At 35.0% G+C, this 21,675-nt stretch overlaps 4 protein-coding genes and 2 non-coding genes across 7 annotated transcripts; all 6 read right to left on the reverse strand.

Annotated features, from left to right (window-relative positions):
• Nucleotides 1-230: 230 nt before the first annotated feature.
• Nucleotides 231-4,298, reverse strand: LOC105134116 (probable folate-biopterin transporter 2). The gene is made up of 5 exons (XM_011038407.1): nt 3,137-4,298; nt 1,793-2,052; nt 1,570-1,665; nt 1,326-1,496; nt 231-1,224 (listed from the first exon to the last, which is right to left on the reverse strand). Exons 1-5 carry the CDS (start codon nt 3,501-3,503, stop codon nt 625-627), a joined length of 1,494 nt encoding a protein of 497 aa, XP_011036709.1. The 5' UTR covers nt 3,504-4,298; the 3' UTR covers nt 231-624.
• A 1,676-nt stretch (nt 4,299-5,974) lies between these two features.
• On the reverse strand, nt 5,975-9,613 carry LOC105134117 (ubiquitin carboxyl-terminal hydrolase 22-like). 2 transcript variants are annotated; one of them, XM_011038408.1, is made up of 3 exons: nt 8,403-9,613; nt 7,760-7,878; nt 5,975-7,263 (listed from the first exon to the last, which is right to left on the reverse strand). In XM_011038408.1, exons 1-3 carry the CDS (start codon nt 9,170-9,172, stop codon nt 6,491-6,493), a joined length of 1,662 nt encoding a protein of 553 aa, XP_011036710.1. In that variant the 5' UTR covers nt 9,173-9,613; the 3' UTR covers nt 5,975-6,490. The 2 variants fall into 2 exon arrangements, with proteins under 2 accessions (XP_011036710.1, XP_011036711.1); XM_011038409.1 differs by lacking the exon at nt 7,760-7,878 and having other exon boundaries at nt 8,515-9,613.
• Nucleotides 9,614-10,799: 1,186 nt separating this feature from the next.
• On the reverse strand, nt 10,800-10,881 carry TRNAS-UGA (transfer RNA serine (anticodon UGA)). The gene has a single exon. It is a non-coding gene; the product is annotated as a tRNA-Ser (tRNA).
• A 285-nt stretch (nt 10,882-11,166) lies between these two features.
• Nucleotides 11,167-11,248, reverse strand: TRNAS-UGA (transfer RNA serine (anticodon UGA)). The gene has a single exon. It is a non-coding gene; the product is annotated as a tRNA-Ser (tRNA).
• A 2,359-nt stretch (nt 11,249-13,607) lies between these two features.
• Nucleotides 13,608-14,326, reverse strand: LOC105134118 (probable steroid-binding protein 3). The gene is made up of 2 exons (XM_011038410.1): nt 13,745-14,326; nt 13,608-13,697 (listed from the first exon to the last, which is right to left on the reverse strand). Exon 1 carries the CDS (start codon nt 14,202-14,204, stop codon nt 13,902-13,904), a length of 303 nt encoding a protein of 100 aa, XP_011036712.1. The 5' UTR covers nt 14,205-14,326; the 3' UTR covers nt 13,608-13,697; nt 13,745-13,901.
• Nucleotides 14,327-15,669: 1,343 nt separating this feature from the next.
• LOC105134119 (ER membrane protein complex subunit 4-like) lies at nt 15,670-19,207 on the reverse strand. Its single transcript, XM_011038411.1, has 6 exons — nt 18,943-19,207; nt 18,798-18,854; nt 17,340-17,493; nt 16,541-16,638; nt 16,346-16,411; nt 15,670-16,003 (listed from the first exon to the last, which is right to left on the reverse strand). The coding sequence occupies exons 1-6, from the start codon at nt 19,069-19,071 to the stop codon at nt 15,968-15,970; spliced, it is 540 nt and encodes a 179-aa protein (XP_011036713.1). The 5' UTR covers nt 19,072-19,207; the 3' UTR covers nt 15,670-15,967.
• Between the last annotated feature and the right edge of the window lie 2,468 nt (nt 19,208-21,675).

Raw genomic sequence — 21,675 nt, forward strand, 5'->3', positions numbered from 1 at the left:
GTTCTTTATTCAGGTTAAAATGATATGGTATTGTGTTAGCGATTTTTTGTGGGACCCTCCTGATCATTTCAACTCCGGCAGTCATTGCTATTCATCAGTTTGCGTTGCAACTGGCGAAGTATAGTGACCTCGGAGTTACACTTTCAAAACACATTCCCAAACCAAAAACAAAAAGTGACAGTGGAACCTCAATCCATGAAATTTTCGAGTAAAAACTGGGAAGCTTAATCCAGCTGCATAAAATATAGTTCATATTTCTTGAGCTTATACAAATCAACCCCCAAGTGCTACTGCAGTGCATTTTTACATTCTAAAATTCTCTAGCATTTACCTGAAAACGTAATCAAATGAATGTGTCGAAAAAATACAAAATAACGTTCCTTGTTTGCTAATTCAGGCATCTTTTCTCAACTCAAATCTAATTAGGTGAACAATGATTTCGAAAAAAGAAATCAGAAACAGATAGAAGAAGACGCGTGCAATTATACGTTGCGCTGTTCACAGCAGTTTCTTGTTTCAGATCCCCCAAAGTCAGTATTCTGTGTTCTTGAGAGATTTTAGCATAGGACTCTGTATTTGCACCAAGAAACTTGAACATGTTTAGTTTGAACAGTCTTGTTCAAGCTATTTACCATCAACACTGCTTACAAGGGACACTAATTCGATATTCTCATTTTCAGGAGTTTCAGCCTCCTCTCTTGCACCTAAGATTTCAGTTGGAAGTATTGAAGCATTGGGATCACCTCTTGGAATAAGAAATAGTAAACAAAGTGGAGTGACTCGCAATATGTTCCGGGTCAAAATGGCAAGCCAGAGATTATCGAATCTTGTCCGAGTAACTTTCAGTAAGTGAAGAATAAAGCCTCCGCCCCATTGAGATGAGAGGAGTCCAACGTTATCAATTGACATTAGTAGAGCAAAGAAAGTGCCTTCAATCCCAGGGGGGCAAAGCTTAGAACTGAGCACAAGAAGGGGCATCCACTTTAGCCTTCCAATCATCTGAGAGACACTCTCGTCAATGACAATGAAGCAATAATCTGGTATGCTGAATTTCAAGTTCAATCGCAGCACCAGCATCAAATCTAGCATTCCAGACAAACCAAATAGCAATTGAATCCAGAAAAGTAGGTTTCGAAATGGGTGATCCTTCAGAACATTTTGATAGAGTAAAGCTCCTAAGAGAGATCCTATCGAACCAATTGAGAATATGAAACCAACAGTCTCCTGCATAAGAGGGCATTATGAGTAGCTATTTACCTAGTCGATTTGACAATCAGTCCTCAGTTCTCTTGACGGTCAGGGAAAATGAATGCAGAACCATGTACCTGAGAAAAAGATGGACCCCCCTTTGAGTCTGTATACCAGTAGAACAAACCTTCATGGATATCTATGCTCAATGCGATGGATAAGTACATATAAACACATGGTCTCCACACATCTGGGAATTTCAAAGTTCTCCACATTGCCTTACCAGCGTCCACAAACTTCTGGTTTACCTTAGCAACAAAGAGAAGCATAAGAATATGAGGCTAGAAGAGACAAAGGGTGAACAGAAGCTGCAAAGAGTACCTGTCTATAAGAGAATTTAGGCATGAAGGGCTCATCAAGCAAAATTCCAACTAAAAATACAAGTACAGCTGGAATTGATAGCAAGCCGAACACCCCCTACCAGGGAAGAGGAGGAAATATCCAAGTTTTAGTGTGCAAACTGATTTATTGTTTTAAAGAAAAGAATGAAAAAGCGAAAAGAAAGTGCTGGGGGAATGGACAATGAACTTAAACAGCAGTCAACCTTAGGGCCAATTAGGTGCACAAAAATACCACTGAGAGAGAATCCCATTAATGCTCCAATGGATGAACTGAGAGCACACAAGCTTTGCATGTCAGCTGCAAGGGATGGGCGGGTATTGCTATTCTGAGCCACACAGGCATCAATGGTTACATCTGCTATCGCTGCACCAGCACTACCAGCCGTCAATGACAACAAAGCAAATGCAATATGGAGGTTCTCATGGAACGACAACAAGAGCATGGAGACCACGCCAAGCAATCCTGAAATTTACATTGGATGGGTAAAGAGTTAGTTTTCTGACCTATTATAGAAAGCAAACACAAAAAGAACAAGCTTTTATTAACAAATGATAACGTACTGGGAAAATCAAGTAGATTCCTATTTTGAACTATCAAGAGTTCTGGATTTAGAATCAAGGCATCACATACTGTCGCTCTTTAATGACATACAGAGAGCATTTGCTTCATTCTACGAGGTAAAACTAGTATAATTCATAAGGCCGCAAAAGATGCTCCATATATGTCTCAGAAAACCAAGTTCTGCACCAGAAGACATAAGCATCCCGTCACAAGATGGCCACACCAATCATGGGATATGTGGCTCAGATGAGAAGTTATTTATCCTCAACCTGTTTAGAATAAACACATCCTACCCATTTAATCTATCCTTCAAGATATGCTCAATTATTTCAACTGCGATGATGATTTTCTGAAACAGTTACCTAGTTAAGTAGATATTAATCATCTTAAATGGTGTTAACTTGGGAGCTATAGATCACACCCTAAAACGTGTCAGCATGACCTCCTTCGAATATGCACATAACATGCAAGCACAACTCTATAAAAAAGAAGTAAACTTCATAAGAATCACTCTAAAAATTCAGAAACACTACTGAGTCTTTCCCTTCTTTTAAAGTTTCAGCAGCATACACATCTCACTCCCTGTATGCCACCCAAGTTCAACGAGACAATTGATACGTGCCTCTTGTTACTTGGGCATAGTTACTTACAGTAGCCACTTTCATTCTCACCATATCATACAAAACCTTCAAACACTTCTACATAAAGCATGCTACTTAAGAAACTAGAATGCCCAGGATTAAATTTTATCCCGCACTTAAAAGAGGAGCCTAAGTTTCCACTTTTTAAGGCATATATGTCGACCCATATAGATCGATTACCAGGTGCAAGATGAATGAATAATCCAACAAAAGCATACACAAGTACGACAAGTTATAAAGCATCATTTACAAACTAAAATTGAAGAATGAAACCAGCAATACCACAAAATAAGATCTTTGCAGAGTACATTCAGATACAATGAGAGCCCTAGGGTAAAATTTACCAGCAAAGATGAAATAAGGCCGCCTCCGGTACCCTAAAATTGGAAGAACATCAGTGAGGAGGCCCCAGAGAGGCTTGACAAGCCATGGAATTGAAATGATTCCTTGATAAATCTGTGATTCAGAAGGCTGTACCTTTTGAACATCCTTCATGTAATAGTCAGTGCCAACACGATTAAAAGCTCCACCAAGTCCTTGGTTTATGCCATACACAACCAATACACCAAATACAAAACTCCAATGTGTCTCATTAGCGAGCATCTTGAACCAGTAAATTGGAGTCGAAAAACAGTCAAAGAACCCTCCTTTTCGTTCATCTTCTCCCCCCCCAACCTCACTACAGGCTTCCAAATTTTCATCCTCCACCATAACTCACTATTTTATGAAAAAAAACAGGAGAGAAAAACAACCTGATCACCTCAAAACTCAAGCTTTCCTTAACTGTGGATCTTGCAACTGACTGAATTCCTATAAAAAAGTAAAAACCTTTTAACCTGGGCTCAACTTGAAAGATCCCAAGACACAGATTTTACTAACAAATCAATAAGTTTCCTTAACCTTGCAAAATATCTGCAAGATGTAGACTTTCCAAGGAGGGTACAAGAAATGTGAATGGCAACCCAGTTCAAAAATCAGTCGTTTCTGATATAGGCTTCTTCAAATCTAAAAACCTAGAAGCTTTTGCTCTTTTTTTTTGAAAGATCCCTTGCTCTATTGGTTTTTGTAAGGATTGATGATCCACAACAAGAAGACAGATCTTTTCAACATGGAACAAACAAAGAGGAGGCAGTTTCAATGTAAGAGAAAGATCCCTTGCTAATTACCATATTGACCAATCAAGCTGCTAAACCCGAAGATTAGTACCTAAGCAAGATTTTGGTGTGCAAGAAATGGCTGCACTGCAATGCCCTATTAGGCCATACTTACCCAAAAAATCCCAAATATAATTAAAAAATCATATATGACTGGCTACTTTTTTTTCCTCGTGCTGAAACCAATCAACTGCGAAGAAATCAGATAACCATTCTTTTTATCAACTACGATATTACACGTGGCGGACTCCCATTGCCCCCCTTCAAGTAGGGACAGGTTCATACGGATCTAGTTTCGGAAGCGCATGTCATGTCTGATCAAGAGAGGATTTTAGGAGTCCAAGGTTACTTTAGTAGTTGCTGCCAAATGGGACAAAAAACAAGAGCAAAAGTCTGTTGTCTGTCTTGTAGAGTAAATTATATAATTGAGTCCCTATTATTTAGAAGTAAATTATTAATTCATCCTTATATTATCAAAAAAATATTAAATAATCATTTGACCATAGTTGACGATTCTTTACTTCATTAGTTTTTGTTTTTTTTAAATAATTGATGCATACATTTAATAAAATAAATCTAGAATTACATACATTAGTAAATATATATAAAAATTATTAATTAGTTATACCATCATAATACTCAAGCATATGATATATTACTCATGCATTATCATATGTAATTTTTTGAAATCTATTTTCTTAATTAGTTGTGAGATAATAATAGAGAATTAGCAGGAAATCCAATGAATACAATTACGGAAAAATGTGTATTGTTTTCATCAAAATCTTATTTTTGATTCATGTAATGTTATTTTTTTCGGAAAAAAATTATTATTTTTATAAGATGCATAGTATTGAATAAAATTAAATAATTTTTTTTTATAAAAAAAACTGTGATAAAAATACTCACTTAAAATCCATTTTCATAAGATATTTATGACCAAAAACATAAAAAAAGACTACATATTGGTTCACATATAATTATTGATGAAATGATTGCTAACATTATGAAAAAAGGCTAAAACCTTATTTGGAAATAAATTTCAAATTGAATAATATATAATGGAATAATATCTTAAATATAATTTCATTTATTAAACTTTAATTAATCTTGATTAAGATTTCAAAAAAAATTATGAAGAGCTATACACAAAAAGAGCATGTACATATATTATAAAAAAAAATAGAATATTATTTGAAAACAAATTCTACATTCAATATTATTTAATAGAATAATATTCTAAATATAATCTTACTTATTTTATTTGAATGAATTTCAATTGGAATTTAAAAAATAAAAAAATAAAAAAATACCTATAAAAAATTAATTTTAAACAAAAATATTTTTTTTTTCAAAATAATGTTCGGGTTATGTTCCCAAATGTTACCTAATGGATAAATTATCTTGAGTTTTAGAGCCAATTGTGATGTCTGTATTTTTATAAAAAAATTAATTTTTATTTTAAATTATTAATTTTTTGATATTTTTAGATTGTTTTAATTAATGGGCTAATATAAGAAATAAATTTTAAAAAATAAAATAAAAATATTATTTTAATATATTTTTTAAAAAATAACCATTTCTTCAAAGAGAGTATTCATTCATTCATTTTGAGGTCTAGATTCGAGTTACACCAACGATTTGTTAAAAAGAAAATATATATTAACATCCGCTTAACCATTATGACCTCTAGTGTCCTTGATCCAATGTTCAGGTAAAATCAAGAGTCACAGTGTTCATGCTTTTAAAGGGACAAGCTCAAATCCTCTCAAACAAGTTTAGAAATGCACTGTATTTGGCTGGCTGCCCACTTCTCCCATGGAACTCGTGGGATAATTGATGACTCGCCGGGCAACTAGCTTGGCGCAGCGGCTGGCATTCTTACAGCAGAGCAGAAGGCACTTACAGTTTTTACCTACACCTTCGGATTTTGTCAAATTGCACCGCTTAGCAATGAACATGACGGGCAACTTTCTCTCATTATAGTGATTGATGAACAAAGCTATTTGCAGGGATAGAAAACCACGATAGTGCATGAACATGTCAGTTATAGCTTCTTTGCTTTTCATTCTTGGAAACCAATAGTTTACACAGCACATAAAAGAAACGTATGCATTCAGGAATAAGTGATTGCATTAGTGGCTACATAAAATTTATTCTGAGCATGACTGGCCTGCAGTCAAAGAATTCGCATAGAAAATCATGAAAGGAGAGCCACGAGAATCTCATACGAAGAAGCTAGTTGCTTCTTCCCTGCCAAAATTTCTCAAAGCGTAATGCCAAATAGTCTTCAAGAAATAATCTGGGGATGATTCAAATTGGTATTCAATATCTTGTTCAAATGGCTGGTCTTTAAGAATCTGCAATCTTGATTACTTCTGGAGGGTTTAGCCTTGATAGTAGCAGTGCATTAGCATCCAGGCAAAGTAAATTGATAACCAACCTTGGCCATTTCTTTCATCTCACAGGCACAGATAACCAACCTTAGACGCATTTGGCAAAGTCATTTCACATCCTGGCAATCACCACAATTGAAAACTGTTGTTAGCAACAACCAGCAATTGGAACAAATGGGTCCCTCCTTGTGGATATTGGCGTGCAGCTCCAATCCTCATTTGCTTTGCAATAAAGCATCTTCTGCACGTAGAAAATCATATAGCATTGTGCTGCTCTCACAATTCTCTCATCAACTTCAGTAATCCACGCATCATCGCACTTGTACCATTGGTTTTGTAGGCGCAGATAAGTGACGTAATGACCTGAGTCTAGCATCCCTGAATGAGTGACAACAGCAAAAATCTCGAATTCTGAAGAGATATCTGGTTTGTCACTCTCAAACCCAAAAACTCTATTTCCAAACCTGTTTCTGACAATTGAGGGTGATAAATATGGGGTCATGTCCAAAGAAAAAGGAAACTGCAAGTACCAATCAATTTTTCTTGACGATCTTCTCAGGGAAGAGTGCTCAAACCGCTTGATATGTAACGACAAGACCAATGGAAGCCTTTTAATAGACATTTGTTTCAACGAGTCCCTCTTTTCTTGACAATTTTGGCAGTACAGTTTCTGGTCAGACCCCAACCTCTCAGGCCTTGTGAACAGATCCAAACAAGCCAAAAGGGTAGATCTGCCTGTGTCCTCTCTAACAGACTTGTTAGCCACAGTCACTGAAGAGAAGTTGGTTGTGTCCATGTTGAGCGAAATATCAACACAAGGGTCATAAGTTGTGGAAGTAAATCCACAAGTTGTGCAGGTCACATCAGATCTCAACATCCCTGAGAAAACCCTATGAGCAATACATTGACAACCTCCATTATCTACACAAAAAACATCTGTATATTGTAAGTAAATAAGAGTAAAGATAACAAGTTAAGTAAAATTCACCACTGCATGAACCATCCCCTAGCACCCTGGATACTGCAAGCAAATCAAAGTTCTTTTTTTTCTGTCCACAAGTTATTTCACAGAAATTGGGAACAGGAACGGCAGCATATCCTTGTACCCATATCCATAGTCATTTGCTGAAACCCTGCTCCCACACCTCCTCAACACAGACTTGAGGAATCAGCCTCCAAAATTTTTAGAATAAAAAAAAACGTGTCTAATATATCAAATACAGAAGTTATCTTACAAAGGAAAACTACTTGGTTGAAATCCCAAATATACTCTAATGCATCTAGGAATCATTTTCTAGGTGTTAGCTGATAAACAAGAGACAAGAAACCATATATCATCTCTAAACACCATCATCTGATAAACAGAACACAACACAAAGTAGAAAATACACCATATCCCAGAACCTAGAGGCATTACCTTTATTTGAATTCCTCCCCTTTCCCTCTCTCTCATGTATTCCATCTAACACTGAAATGAAGAATTCATGAGCATCCTGCTGCTCGTAGCTAGCTAGATTTGCCGAATGCTGCCACCAACTTCATATAGAAACAAAATTTCATTACTAAAGCATAAGTCATCTCCAAACATCTGCTGGGAGATTAAATGGAGGGCCTATGAAAGGATCTAAACCACATTCAAATCAATATCGAAATCCGAACAACAAACAGCTCAGCCACTACACCATCACAGAAGACTTCCGATTACAATCAGTGATACACCCAAGGCACAACCAATTCCAGCACAAGATAATGAGATTTCAATCAGAGATCTAAGAGAAGAGAAGAAAATTTGCTTAAAATTCCTGAAGACTCTGCTAGCGGTGGGATCCAGTCTATTTTAACATTGGAGGGAAAAATGAATCTAATAAACAAGCTATGTGAATGTACTAAAATTTGTAAGAGAAAAGAAAATCAGAAAGATTACGTTGACAGTCAACGGTCTAAAACAGATATGGTAGACAATTTGGCATGAATCAACCAACAAAATCATGATAATGAGAATTGATTTGCTATCAAAACACACTGAAACTAAAGGGTGCATACATATAACAATGTCAGACCTGTAAAGGAACTGAGCTGGACTATAAGGAGTCCGATCCCCTGAGTACACAGCTGAGAAAATAACACCAAAATCACAAGCCAAACACAATTGATCTGATGATCTTTTCTTACAAGTTTCGGGGTCGTGTCTCTCACTCAAGAAGTAATTCCTGAATGGTGGTGCATGTAGCAATGCTTGCAGCACAGAGTTCATGAAACAAGTACTCCCCAAATTGTTCAGTCCTCTCAATCCCAACGGATAGCACGATTTCGCCCTTCGATCCATCATTGAAACCAGAAGTTTGGACCTTTTCAAATCCAAATCCACCACAGGATTCAACCTCCTCCTCTTGCTTGATCTCCTCATCAAATCATCAACAACACTATCATGTGTCTTACTTGGCATATCCATAATATTTTTAGACACGACAACCTTATCAAAATCAGGATCATAGACCTGATCACTACATAAACAACAATAAAGTTCCGATCTTTCAATATCAACAGCTATATCATGACCATTCTCAGATTGAGCGTGCAAAAGGGTGTGGTCCGAACAAGACATTGAAGAACAAATCAAACACAGAAACAGTCTACCTTGATGAAACCCACTACGAAAACGGCACGTGGGAATCTTTGTTTCACACATTTTAATACCTGTCTTTCCATATGGACTTGCTTTGAGCCACTTTTGAATGGATTTGTATCCACTCAAGCCATGCCTCAGTTTATAATCTGCAAGATGTTCACAGGGTTTTGGGTTTGCAAAAACAGAGTTCCTTGTAGCCATGAAAATAATTAAGGTAAAGTTTTGATCTTTTACCAAACAACAAGGACTTATTAGATCAAAATGACAAAATCAATAAAAAAACAGTAACTTTGATGTTTCGGTTACAAAAAGACTCAATCTTTAAATAGAACTACCCAGAAGAGATAATAAAGGGGAGGAAAGATCTAAGATTAGATTTGCAAGTTTGTTATTTTGATGGGATTTTCTAGATTTGACGAAAGAGAGATGATGATGATGATGATGATGAAGAAAGCAAAGCTTGGTGGACCTTTAGGGAATGACTTGAAGAGAAGAGATTCTATTTTGTTTCTGATGTGTAGACAAACCTTCGGTTTCTACACAAATGAAAAGGCTGTGTACACTCCTTTACGGGAATCTGAGCCGTCCATTTTTGTTGACGATGATACCGTCCGGGAACGGGGTACAAATCCTTGGCAAAATTTTATTTTTTTTGAATTGTTTGATGTATTAATATTAAAATAAATAAATAAATAAATATTATTTGAATAAACTTACAGTTAAAATATAATTTAAAAATTACCCACTAATACAGTACCCAAAAACAATATAGAGACTGGGTCAATGCTGTAGCAGGCCGAAAAAACAACATAGAGACTGGGTCAATGACTCAATGATGTAGCAGGCACAGGCACCACTTGTCCATGGCTGCTTCCATGGATGACTAGGGCTTTCTACAAAGAAAGGTATGGAATGGGATATCTGAATACGGAAGAAGGTGTTAGTGCTCTGTGGAAGTTTCTTTTGAAAGCGAGAGGATAATGGCCTGTTACTGTTAGGGCATTCCATGGGATTGAGCTTGGACAACCTAACACCTCCAGCAATTCTTGATTCAGAGCAGAGTTCTCTCTGGTTTATCTGGCTGGCATCAAGATTTAAGTTCATTTTTTTTTATTTTTTTTTGTTTAGTCGGAAGTAGAATACTTTGGAGACTCATGAGAAGATCACATTCTTACAGTGATGTTGGAGTTAAATCTTCATTACTATGACGAAAGATATTTTCATTTGCTTTTATTTTACAATGTTTAAATCTTGAAAAGTTGTGTTGAACTATGCCCGGATCAGAGAATTGATCTATAAAATCCAGGATTAAAAGTTTAATCATGCTAATATTTTTAGTTAAATTAAATAAGATATTAATATTAATCCAATTAAACTCAGTTAATCTAACTAGATTTTTAATAATTTTATTGATTTGATCAAAACCAATAATTCGAGCCGTGTATGACAAAATATAAGAGCAGCCATTTATACATGACGAACACAAGTCATATGAGACAAGAAACAATGTACTTTATGCATGATCTTAAATGAGCTTATGTTACATTAATAGGAAGAATAAGTAAAACAAAATTTATGGTATATTTGGTCCCTTTACTCTTGATACTTTATCAATGTAGCTCCTCTACTCTCTTTTGTTTCTTAAAATAGTTTCATTACCTATCCAATTCGGTCAACTAATCGTAAGTTGGAAAGAAGTTGAATGGAGAAACCTTAATGGAGGATCCATGCAAGATTTAAAAAGTACAGGCACCACATTAATAAAATATGAAAACTTGAAGGCTCAAATTAAAATACAATTTAATCTAGAAGTCAAAAGAGAGAAAAGCGTCGACAGCAGGGTTCGAACCTGCGCGGGCGAAGCCCAACAGATTTCAAGTCTGTCTCCTTAACCACTCGGACATATCGACTGTTCTGTTTTCTCGTGTTCAAATATATATATATATATAACCTGTTTGTTTATCATGTCCGTTTGGTAACTCTGTTAGAGGGTAGTTTGAAGCGCTTTTGAAAATGCGTTTGGGTTGTAAAAATATTTAAAAAAATGTTTTTTTTATGTGTTTTTGGAAGGTTGTTATGCTGCCAGGGCATGCAGCTTTTGAGGCTACGGGTTAATTTACGATAAAGACACTGCGCCTACAGTGTCTGTCAGGTTGTAAATGCTGCGAGGGCATGTAAAAAAATAAATAAAGAGTCGTCGACAGCAGGGTTCGAACCTGCGCGGGCGTAGCCCAATAGATTTCAAGTCTATCTCCTTAACCACTCGGACATATCGACTTCTTGGTGCAAAGGCTACATAAATACTAATTATTTATTCTCTTTCTCTATGAGGGTCTACAAAATGATCGGAACGCTGGCCTGTTAACGGGATGTGTCCATTGTTTCCCTTTTTCACGTCCTGTTCTCTTCATTTCTGCCTGGAAATTTAGTAGTCTCTTTAGAATCTACTCGAAAATCTCGAATGAAGAATTTGAAGAGGGTCTTATCATTTCCCTGATCAATGGTTACAAAGGTTTACCATGTCAGGGGTCAATGCAGCATGCAATAGCAAGATCTGACTAACAAATCTGTTGCGAATAGCACTTCTGCTCTCAACATGATGGTCTCAGGTTCAAATCCCATTTTGAAAGGAATTTTACCTGTTTGGGGGGGAATGATTCTTTCCATGCACTACTAATCTGGCACACATTGACATTAGAGTTTAATCTTCTGCGTAGTACCTCTTATGAACGTGGAAGTGCCCCAGTTCTATGCAAGTATGGAAAACTATCATGGAGTTGATCTGTAGATCATATTCGTAAAGAAACTGTAGAAAACAACACGGCATAGTCTGTTTCAGTCAACCATCTTTGATTCATTAAGAAACATGGGCCCTAAAACTGCCAATGTTAGGAAACCCTAGTGTTCATCTACCCAAATAAGGTACCAGCAAAAAAGCAAAGCTAGAGATGCCAAGAAATAAGCAATTCTCATAGTAAATCCAAGTTGGAGGTAAAAGGGCACGCCGGCAACTCAAAGTAAAAGATCGAAAGCATCAAGAGAGTACTCCAGATCCAAAGCAGCCAACAAATCTTGAGATATATCAACTACTCAAGAGTACAAAGAAATTACCCTGAATTTGAAGCAGCCAACAAATCCTGAGCTAGTTATTCATCATCCATCCATCGATTCATTCATGGATTATTAGCATGGACATAACCCTCCTTGCCTAAACCAATGAAAATAGCAAAACTTGCCAGTCAACATAATAGGACGCATGCACGTAGAAACAAAAAGATGCTAGGAACTTAAGAAATAAGACATCCAAAAACATGATGCTTAGCCTTCTCCCAGTCATTAAAGCCTTCAGGAGTAGGGCCTTAGAATCCAAATTCTCACGTGCTAGTTTATTAACTCGAGAAGGCTAAATTGTTTCTAGTGAAAATAGCAGCGCACACACTAAAAATCTAAGTGCCAGAACTTTCTCTGAGAAACTAATAAGAATGATCCTTATCAATGGTCCTTCATCTTAAAAACAAATGAAGTTTAAAACAGCCACAGAACATCAACAATATCTATATACTCCATCTCCGTACATCTTGGATTGCTGTCCTTTTCTTCTCTACAGAGATTGGGGAAAACTAAATTTAACTACACTTAAAGTTTTGGTTCATTAAAACGGAGGAGGATAAGCTAATAGTTAAGTCACCATATTCATCCATCCATCCTTCCATGGATTATTAGCATTGACACAACCATCCTCGCCTGAACTGACAAAACAGCAAAAAGTACAGTCACCATAAAGAGATGCATACGCGTAGAAGCAATAAAAGCTAGGAACTCAAGATATAAGACATCCAACAACAGGGTACTTGGCATTGCCTAGTCATTAAAGCCTTCAAGAGTAGGAGATACATCTTCATCCTTAGATTCCCAGTTCTCATATGCTAAATCACTTGATAAATGAGTCTGCTTCTGAGTTCCAAGTCACATTCAGACCACTTCAGCACTAATTAATAGTTCCTACATCCGCTGCTACTTAAAACATAAACTCAAAAGACATAGCACTCTGTCCCCATGTTTATACAAATATTTAAACACTCTGCCCCCATGTTCGCAACCTTTTTCTTACAGATATCGGGGAAATCTAATTTCAAGTGTGTAGGTTCATTCATATCTAGTCAATGATATCCACCATCAGGCTATTATGGAACAATACAAAACACTTTTACAACACAACTAAAACTTAAGAAGAACTTGCTAGTTGAACAACATGAACTAAACCATTGCTGAAAATGGACAATACTCAAAAGTTGCACTTCCTAATAGATCCAACAGTCAAATATTGCCCTATTCAAAGCACACACCTGTTCTTTCAGCAACGACGTACTAGCATTCTTTCCAACCATCAAACAACCACGTCTGCAACACCTCAAAATTGTTCTTTCCACTCCATTAATTGTCCATAACAAGTAAAGCAAGGATTGCAATTAAACAACAAAAGCATACACCAGGGAACAGACAAAACAATCCCCACAAAACGAATAAAATCAAGTTGCATAGACCAAAAGGTATTGCAAGCAGTAAAGAAAAAAAACAGCCAAACTATCAAAAGCCAACAAAGCAAACCAGCCTTTATCCCCTAGAACAGCACGACTAATAGTAATGAAATAACATAATTTCTGAGTAAAGCATTAAACAAACACAAAAAAACTCAACTTCACACAACCCAGATTTATTCATTAACCCCCAAATTGTAGACGTTACACACACACACACACACTCGCCATTAACCCCCAAATTGTAGACGTTACACTCACACACACACACACACACTCACACAGCCTTCACTATCCAAACCCAACAAGAACATCAAAAGTCACAATCTTTTACAAATATCATATAAACCCATTATTGGAAAACACAAATTGACCACACTGCTCCAGACTTTCTAAGACACAACACGACCAACAACAGGGTACTTAGCCTCAAACTTCTTTTCCCAATCATCAAGCACACCAATCTCCTTCTCAGTAAGTCCATGTAATGAAGAAGATATATCTTCATCATTTTTGCTCATTTTAGCTAAAGCCCTGCTTGCATCCTTGCCTGCAAACATTGCATAAGAACCACCTGGTCCATAGAAGCTTTTGCCTGTTGTCACATCAAAGACTCTTCCTTTGATTGCTACATATATGGGGTTTGAAGGGTTTGTACCATTGTACTGAAGAAGTTGATCTGCTGTGAAATCCATTGGTGCGTTTTGGTAGATGACAAGATAGAGAGAGAGCGAGAGAGTTGTTGTTGACCTGTTTATCTATCTGCGGTTAGTTTTTAACCGCACGTTAATGTTTGGACGTCATAGACCCAACTTGGTAGTTGAATAGGAAAGGAGTACGATGAGCGAGCTGGCGAAGCGTGGAGGAATGTTTTTTTCTGATTTTTTTTATTTTTAATATTATTATGTTAAAATTATTTAAAAATATCTGAAAAATATGAAATTTTTTTCTGTTGTGAAAAGCAATTTCAGCATATTATAATGCAAAAAAAAATTATAATATATTTTTGAAATCATGATCCAGACAAAATATAGTTTTAAATTTACGAGACATGGTTTTTGAAATCATGATCCAGACAAAATATAATTTTAAATTTAGGAGACGGTTTTCTTTATATTTATCCAATTAAATCTAGTTAATTCATATGAATTATTAAATACTTAATTAAATTATATGAGATCATCATTTTTTTTTATTCAATTAAAAATAATTTTTTGAATTATTTACCAAGTATGTAAATAGTGAGAGGTTTTAAGTTCAACATGATATTATGGGTTAAGATACTATTATATCCATATAAAAATAAAAATGCAAGTTTAGTTTTTTAAAAATATATTTATTAAAAAAATAATTATAAACTCTAAATTAAACTATTCTTATTTTAAAAGAATGTAAAGAGAGCTTAATAAAGAAAAAAAAAAACATAAAACAGTGAGGCTTTGAGTTGAACAAGAGGTTTGCTTCTTAACTAATGTCTTTTTCTTTAACCACACTTCTTAACTGATGTGGTAAGTTATAATTTATGGTTCTTTAATTATTTCAGCCTATAAAAATAAAAATATATTGGATCAATTCGATTTCAATCTGGGTAATAATTAGATTCATTTCCTGTACTGCCGTAGTGATTGTTTGTGCAGTGAAGTATTGTTTTGATATGTTTATATAACAAAAATATATTATTTTAATATATTTTTAAATAAAAAATAATTTAAAAACAAATTTTTATCATATTCCTACATCCCATGCAAATGATTACTGCAAAGATTCTTTAAAAATAAATTAGGTTTAATATTATGATATATGATATTTTTTTAATTTTAATTTTAATATAACAAAACAATTAAAAAACATTAAAAAAACAGTTTAATAGATTTTTTAAGTAAAGCAATTTGAAAAACACTTTAAAAAACTTAATTTTTTATTTGCTTTAATTTTTTTATTGTTTTAACACACTGTTATTAAAAATAAATTTTAAAAAATAAAATAAAATATTATTAAGATAAATTTTTAAACCAAAAAATATTTTAAAAACTAATCATTAATCGCTACATCAATATTAAACCCATAAAAATAATGCCAATACTAGCATTTCTGCTTCTCCATTTCCTGTGCACAATATTTCTTCTCTATCTCTGGAAGACACAGCTTTCGAACACATCATGGGAGGAAATTTGGGAATGTCATTAATTTTCCAAGATGGACAAAATTTATCACAGGTACAGGAAGGACGGTTAGTTTATTACCTCAAATTCAACAATGATGCACTTTATGCCATAGCTACAAACCCAAGCCAGTTATGTCTGATTGGTTTAAGAAATTTAAAACAGCCTAAACGGTACATTGCCATGACGACCACACCCATGAAAGCCACTAGCCAAGAATGGATCCAAAATCTGGCCCTGCCCTGGCAACTTCTTTTTCCCCACCAGATGGTCAGTGATGATATAAAAGAAGCACATCAGCGCAGAGGAATACCACCTGAATATTCAACCTCCTGAAAATTAAACAAGAAAGTACACGAGTATTAGTGAGGTTCCTAGTCCTAGAGGAGAGACTTCAAAAACTATGCTTCCAAATTTGACGACATAAAACAGTTTTTAACTAAATTGCTGAGTCTTTGATGAGGCAACGTGCAATCATTTAAAGGCAATTGTAGCATCTCTTCAACATGTGAGGATCTTTGAATGAACTACAAACCCCCAGTTTGCAGAGATCGAAAGAACATGCAAACGAATTGCAACACACAAAAGGAGGAGGAGGATAACATGTTAGTTCTGTCTTTTCTACTCCTTTCCTTTTAATGCTTAATTGCAACTTGAAATTGGAAGAAATGAACCTTAGCAGGGGGTAGGGATGAAACCCAGTCTGATACGTGTGTAGGAAGAAGTCCCAATGTGTTAAGCTGCAAAAATAAATATAAAAATTGAACATGAAAACAAATTGTTGGATATACTAGCTTTGAATTTTCTGTTTTTCTTTTTCTTTCTCAAACTGTAACCCATGCAAGAAAGAAGAAGAAAATGCATCTTACCTTCCAAATACCCAATGCTAAACCACCAATATTTAGGGCAATAAAGACTAACTTGGGTGCAAGAAGATCAACTTTACTGTCCTTGTATGGCTCAAAAACTGCAAGCAAATCAGAAGGGATTGATGATCAGATTAACGAGCTTCAGGACATAAAGATGCAAATGCCAACTATTATGGGAACCTATCTAAATCCCAACCCACTCTAAAAGCATGGCAGATGCAGGTACAAATTTGAAAAAGGAAAGTTAGTGAATAAAACAAGGCCAATAAACAGAACTGGAAAGAGCCAAAAAGAAAAGGCCACATATTAGAAAATAAACAGAATAAAAATAGTTAAAAACAAAACTCTGAAGGTTAAGTTCAGGGAAATTATCAAGTGAAAAGGAAGGATCTAGTTAGATTGCCCACAAAATGATCAGATTCTCATGTACAGATATTAAGCAGTTGATGAACATTGATACAATCCCTCTATAATACATTCTTTATAGGAGCTGGATAGTAGCAAATAATATAATATTGGAGGGAGGACAGGGTACTGGTTTGAATTTTGAAAGACATCTTGTATTGTTAGAGAAGTTCCCAGATTTAGAGAAAAAGACAGTAATAGAAGCAGCTTGATTTCTTCCTAAAACCTACAGTAGAATTCAAAGATTTTTAGAACATAAAGAATTGCCTTATACCCATAAAGGTTTGGCAGAAGTACCGTGAAGGCATGAAAAACTTGATGGCAGATAGAAACAAGGAACAGAATAGAGAAACATGAAAAAGAGCAGTAAAAAATAGGACTCCAGCCAGCTTACCTTTCCCAACTCCTTGAAGAGCACCTATGGGCTGCCAAAGAGCAGAAAAAGTAATCCCAATGCTAAATAGATGCACTGTATTTCCAGCCATCCACATCATGAAACCCATCATTAGCAAGTTCTTGAAGGGGGCTTGTGCCACTTCCCAAGCTTTCTGTTTACATATCAAAGATGATGTTTTAACAATACATGCAATTAAGAACTAAAAAAAAAATCAGAAACATAAAAATCAAAGTAATTTATGATCAATGAACAGCCACAGAGCTGTACTTAACAGCTTGCAGGAAAAAAAGGCATATGCGTCCTTTGGCCATGTCAATTTTCTATGAGCAGCCAAAACTGAAATCTACGGTTTACTGCTTGTTTCAAGATTCAAAACAGAGACAGTCAAGAACCCATAATTGTGACCACTCAGCTCACAAAATCCCTCTCTCTTTCCCTCATCCACAACAACATTTACTGCTGTTCCCTTATTCACCCAATTTCCCTCTCTCCATCATTGCTGCTTTAAGCCATCTCCTTTTATCTTTAACAACCAGCAACAAATAAACAATATCCAGATTCAAAACAAACTCATGAATTTGACAATCCCATTTTCCACAAATTCAAACTTCCACACCATACTAACTTACAGTGCCTTCACTCAATCTTTTCATGATCGTAAACTAACACATTAACCACTATCACTTCTAAGAAAACAAAATCACATTGTTTTAATCCATATCTTACACAAACGTAAACTCCAACATGCTTTGCAGCTTTCCAACTTACAGAAATGTGATTGGTGCAGGTTTTTTTCAGTGTGCCAAACAACTTCACTGTCGAATCTCTCAAAGAGATGGTTAAGAATTTTGTCCAGTTGACGCTATATAAGACGTTGCCATTGCAGAAGGCACTGAACAATTCAAAGTATATAGCTATTTGTAATTGACTGGAGTTTGCAATAGTTATTTGATTCTTCAGTTTGTATAGTAATTGCTTTGTAGCAGGCTTGAGCAACCTGCTAAGGTAAATGAAATGTTCATTCATCAAACTGTCCTATTTTGCCAAATATTTTTTGCTACTAAACTATTTTTCAAAAAAACTACACAAAATAATCCTCACAGTAGCTCCCTTTTATATTCTACCCTTTTACACACTACCCATTAAAGATAAAAACCTGAACTTGTTAAGACCCTCTATAAATAGAATATCAACTTTCTTTACAGTCCCATGCATCTCTGAAGCTACTAAATGTAGTAATCATAAATCGCGAAATTTCTCTTATTTCTACGCATATAAATTAATTCCTCCAAGCCAATAATTCAAAAACAAAAACCCACAAGTTTTTTTTTCAATCAACAACAAAACCCCAGGTTTTTTTTAGAAAAAACAAAAATTTTCAATCAACAACAAAACCCCAGGTTTTTTCTAAAAAAAAAAAATTAACAAAAAATAAAAAGAAAAAAGAAAAGAAACCTGAGATTTCCAATTAGCTTCAGCATCCTTTTTTTGCTTGGTGACGGCCGAATCATCCTGCAAAACATATCACAAAAAAAAAACCCACAAAAAAAATTGATCAAATCAAATCATCAGAGAGAGAAGGGGATTATGGGAACTGTACCTGGTCTTGAGAGGTGCGATAGAAGCCTGGAGGATCAGGGATATCACGAGAAGAAGGAGTGGTTGAATTGTCAGTGAAATCAACGGCCCATCTTCTCCCTGATCCCATCACCGCTTTCCCTTTGTCCATTCGATTGGTTTAGCAAATTCAGTCTGATTTGACTGTTTTTTTTTTTGCGTGATCTTCTGATATTTTGGAGTTTACAAGGAAAAGAAGAAGAGTGGCGGGTTTGCGAACGGGAAGTCTCTTAAAATAACAAAAAACGGTTCGGTTTTTTTGTTATGTCATAGACTCATCTGTGTTTGTGTTTTTTCTGATAAACTATAATCCCCCCTTTGAAGTTTCATTAATACTCCACTTGTATTTCAATAATTTATGCTTTTTCAATCATACCCCTGTAATTTTTAAAAAGTTATCAATTTCCTTTTACTATCTTTTTGCTCGGTCTGAAAGTAAAATTGTGTTTGTTTTTGTGTTGAAAAAATATTTCTTGAAACTTTTATTTGCTTTAAATCAATTTTTTTAAAAGATGTTTAATAGTTTTTTTGCTTTAAATCAATTTTTTTAAAAGATTTTTAATAGTTTTGATATTCTAAATAAAAATACTTTGTTTAAAAGCAATTATTATTACATTTACAAACACTATATAAATGATTTTTTTTAGATTAGGTTGTGTCATCAAAATTAAATATCAATCATGAATGATTTTAAAGACATAGCCCCATGTCAAGAGAATAAATCCTACATGACAAGATGATATTAGAATTAAAAAAAAATAAAGAGAAAGAGGAAATCTTCATGAACACAAGGTCAATCCCTTAGTAAATTTATTTTATTTTTATATTTTTACCATTTCATGACTCAAAACAAAAGCTTGATTATATCAGAAAATGCTATCTTGTCTCACAAAAACACTTCAAAATAAAGAGAATCTCAAAAGTAATTGGTTTTTTTTAAAAAATAGATTATAACAAAAAAAAAAAGATGATAGTGGGAATTTTAAAACTATAGGGGTAGAAGTAAAACATTGATGAATCTATATGATAAAAAATAAAGTATGCCCTCTTTTCTGACCTTTTTATCAATGGCTGAAACCTAATATTTGCCTGATATAAATTTGTGAACGTTTCTTCAGTGTCCGGTGTAGTGCACGGGGGCAAAGGACATAAATGAGACTATACTTCGATGGCCATAGCCTCTTGGTAATGCTAGGAAGCATGATGATTTGATTAAAATAAATTAATATTAAAACATGATTAATTGATGCTTAGATTAATTTAACAAAAGAGTCTACAATCTTCACATATAGATTAAAATAATTTGATCAGTAACTGGATTAATTAATGCATTAAGACAGTCCACATGAATATGTCAAGCTTTTTAAGTTCAAACAGAAAGCTGAAGGTAGCTCAGCCAAGCAAAGTCTGTAAAAGGGGAAGGTTGATTACTTATCTGGTGGTTGAAATTAATGATATTAGCCCAAATCCGTGACATGACTAAAGATATTGTCCTGCGTTCAGGCTCATGGCATTGCAGTAGATTTTACCATAAAAATGCCTTTCAAAGAGAGATGGCAGATGAAGCTTGTAAGCTGACTAGAGCTTAACCTCTGTGAGATAATGGAATCATTAGAACATAGGTCTTAGCAACTTATTCGAATCTCAGATGAGAAACTCTACTTCCATGGATGAAGGATGACTGTACCGGTAAATACATTTGACAGACTAGCATGGCAGATGTGGGGCAAGAAGCGGCTGCTTCCTTTTGTTCATGGTACAACAGATGGGAGAGAGCTGTTTCTTCCCCAAGTGTGTGTATAATTCCTCTATGTTTACAAGCCTCTGTGCTAAAATAACTCCCTCTTTACAGAGAATTTACCCGAAACGTTTGCTATAATAAAACCTGCAAAAATTAACCTGTGTCCAGGAAAGCTAAGTAGTAAGAGTATGTGCTCTTATCATCGCCTCAATATTGCTTTTTCCAGTTTGAGACTCACTGAGGTGAGGATGCTGTCAAGATTTCAGAATTAGAACAGGACTTTTCGCTGTCTGACGATGTCAGAGGGTTCATACGGATAACATGAACAATGTTGATGTTTTCAGTTTCTTAGAGTCAGAAACTTGTGACAGCTGATGATTTTTGAACACAAACGCATCCAGTTCTTGAGAATTAGACCGGCAGCTCATGAGGCTCCCAGGGAAAGAAAATCAAAGGGACTCCATTCGCATGCTGTCAAGTCCCTTGGGATTTACCACACGAGTTTCAGATGCCATGGCAACATTTTAAATAACTTTTTTTACATATTTATTTTAATTACTTTTGGTTTTTATTCGATAAACATCATAGCTAAAATAATATATTAACAAAAATAGAACTAATTTATTCCAGAAAATTACATTTTTCCGATGAAATTTAAATTATTGCTTTCCTAAACATAAAACATTTTCACTGTCAGATCAAAAATTAAAAAGCTCCCCCATCATATGATTAATATTAATCTATTAACTCATGTCATTTTTATTTATTTTATAAAAGAAAAACAATCAATTTTTTAGTTCTGCATAATGCTGTGCCTGCACCTTTTTTTTTTGTCAAAAAATAACTTTTTAGTATAACCGCATCAAAGGGATCTTAGATGGTTACTATGCTAAATTTACTGGTGTAAAACAACCAAATGTAGAGGATGAGCCTTGGAACATGCTGCGATGCCTTGGGAAAGCCAAGGGCAGAGAC

Source organism: Populus euphratica, unplaced genomic scaffold (assembly GCF_000495115.2).
Source record: "Populus euphratica unplaced genomic scaffold, PopEup_1.0 scaffold40.1, whole genome shotgun sequence".
Classification (NCBI taxonomy): Eukaryota; Viridiplantae; Streptophyta; class Magnoliopsida; order Malpighiales; family Salicaceae; genus Populus; species Populus euphratica.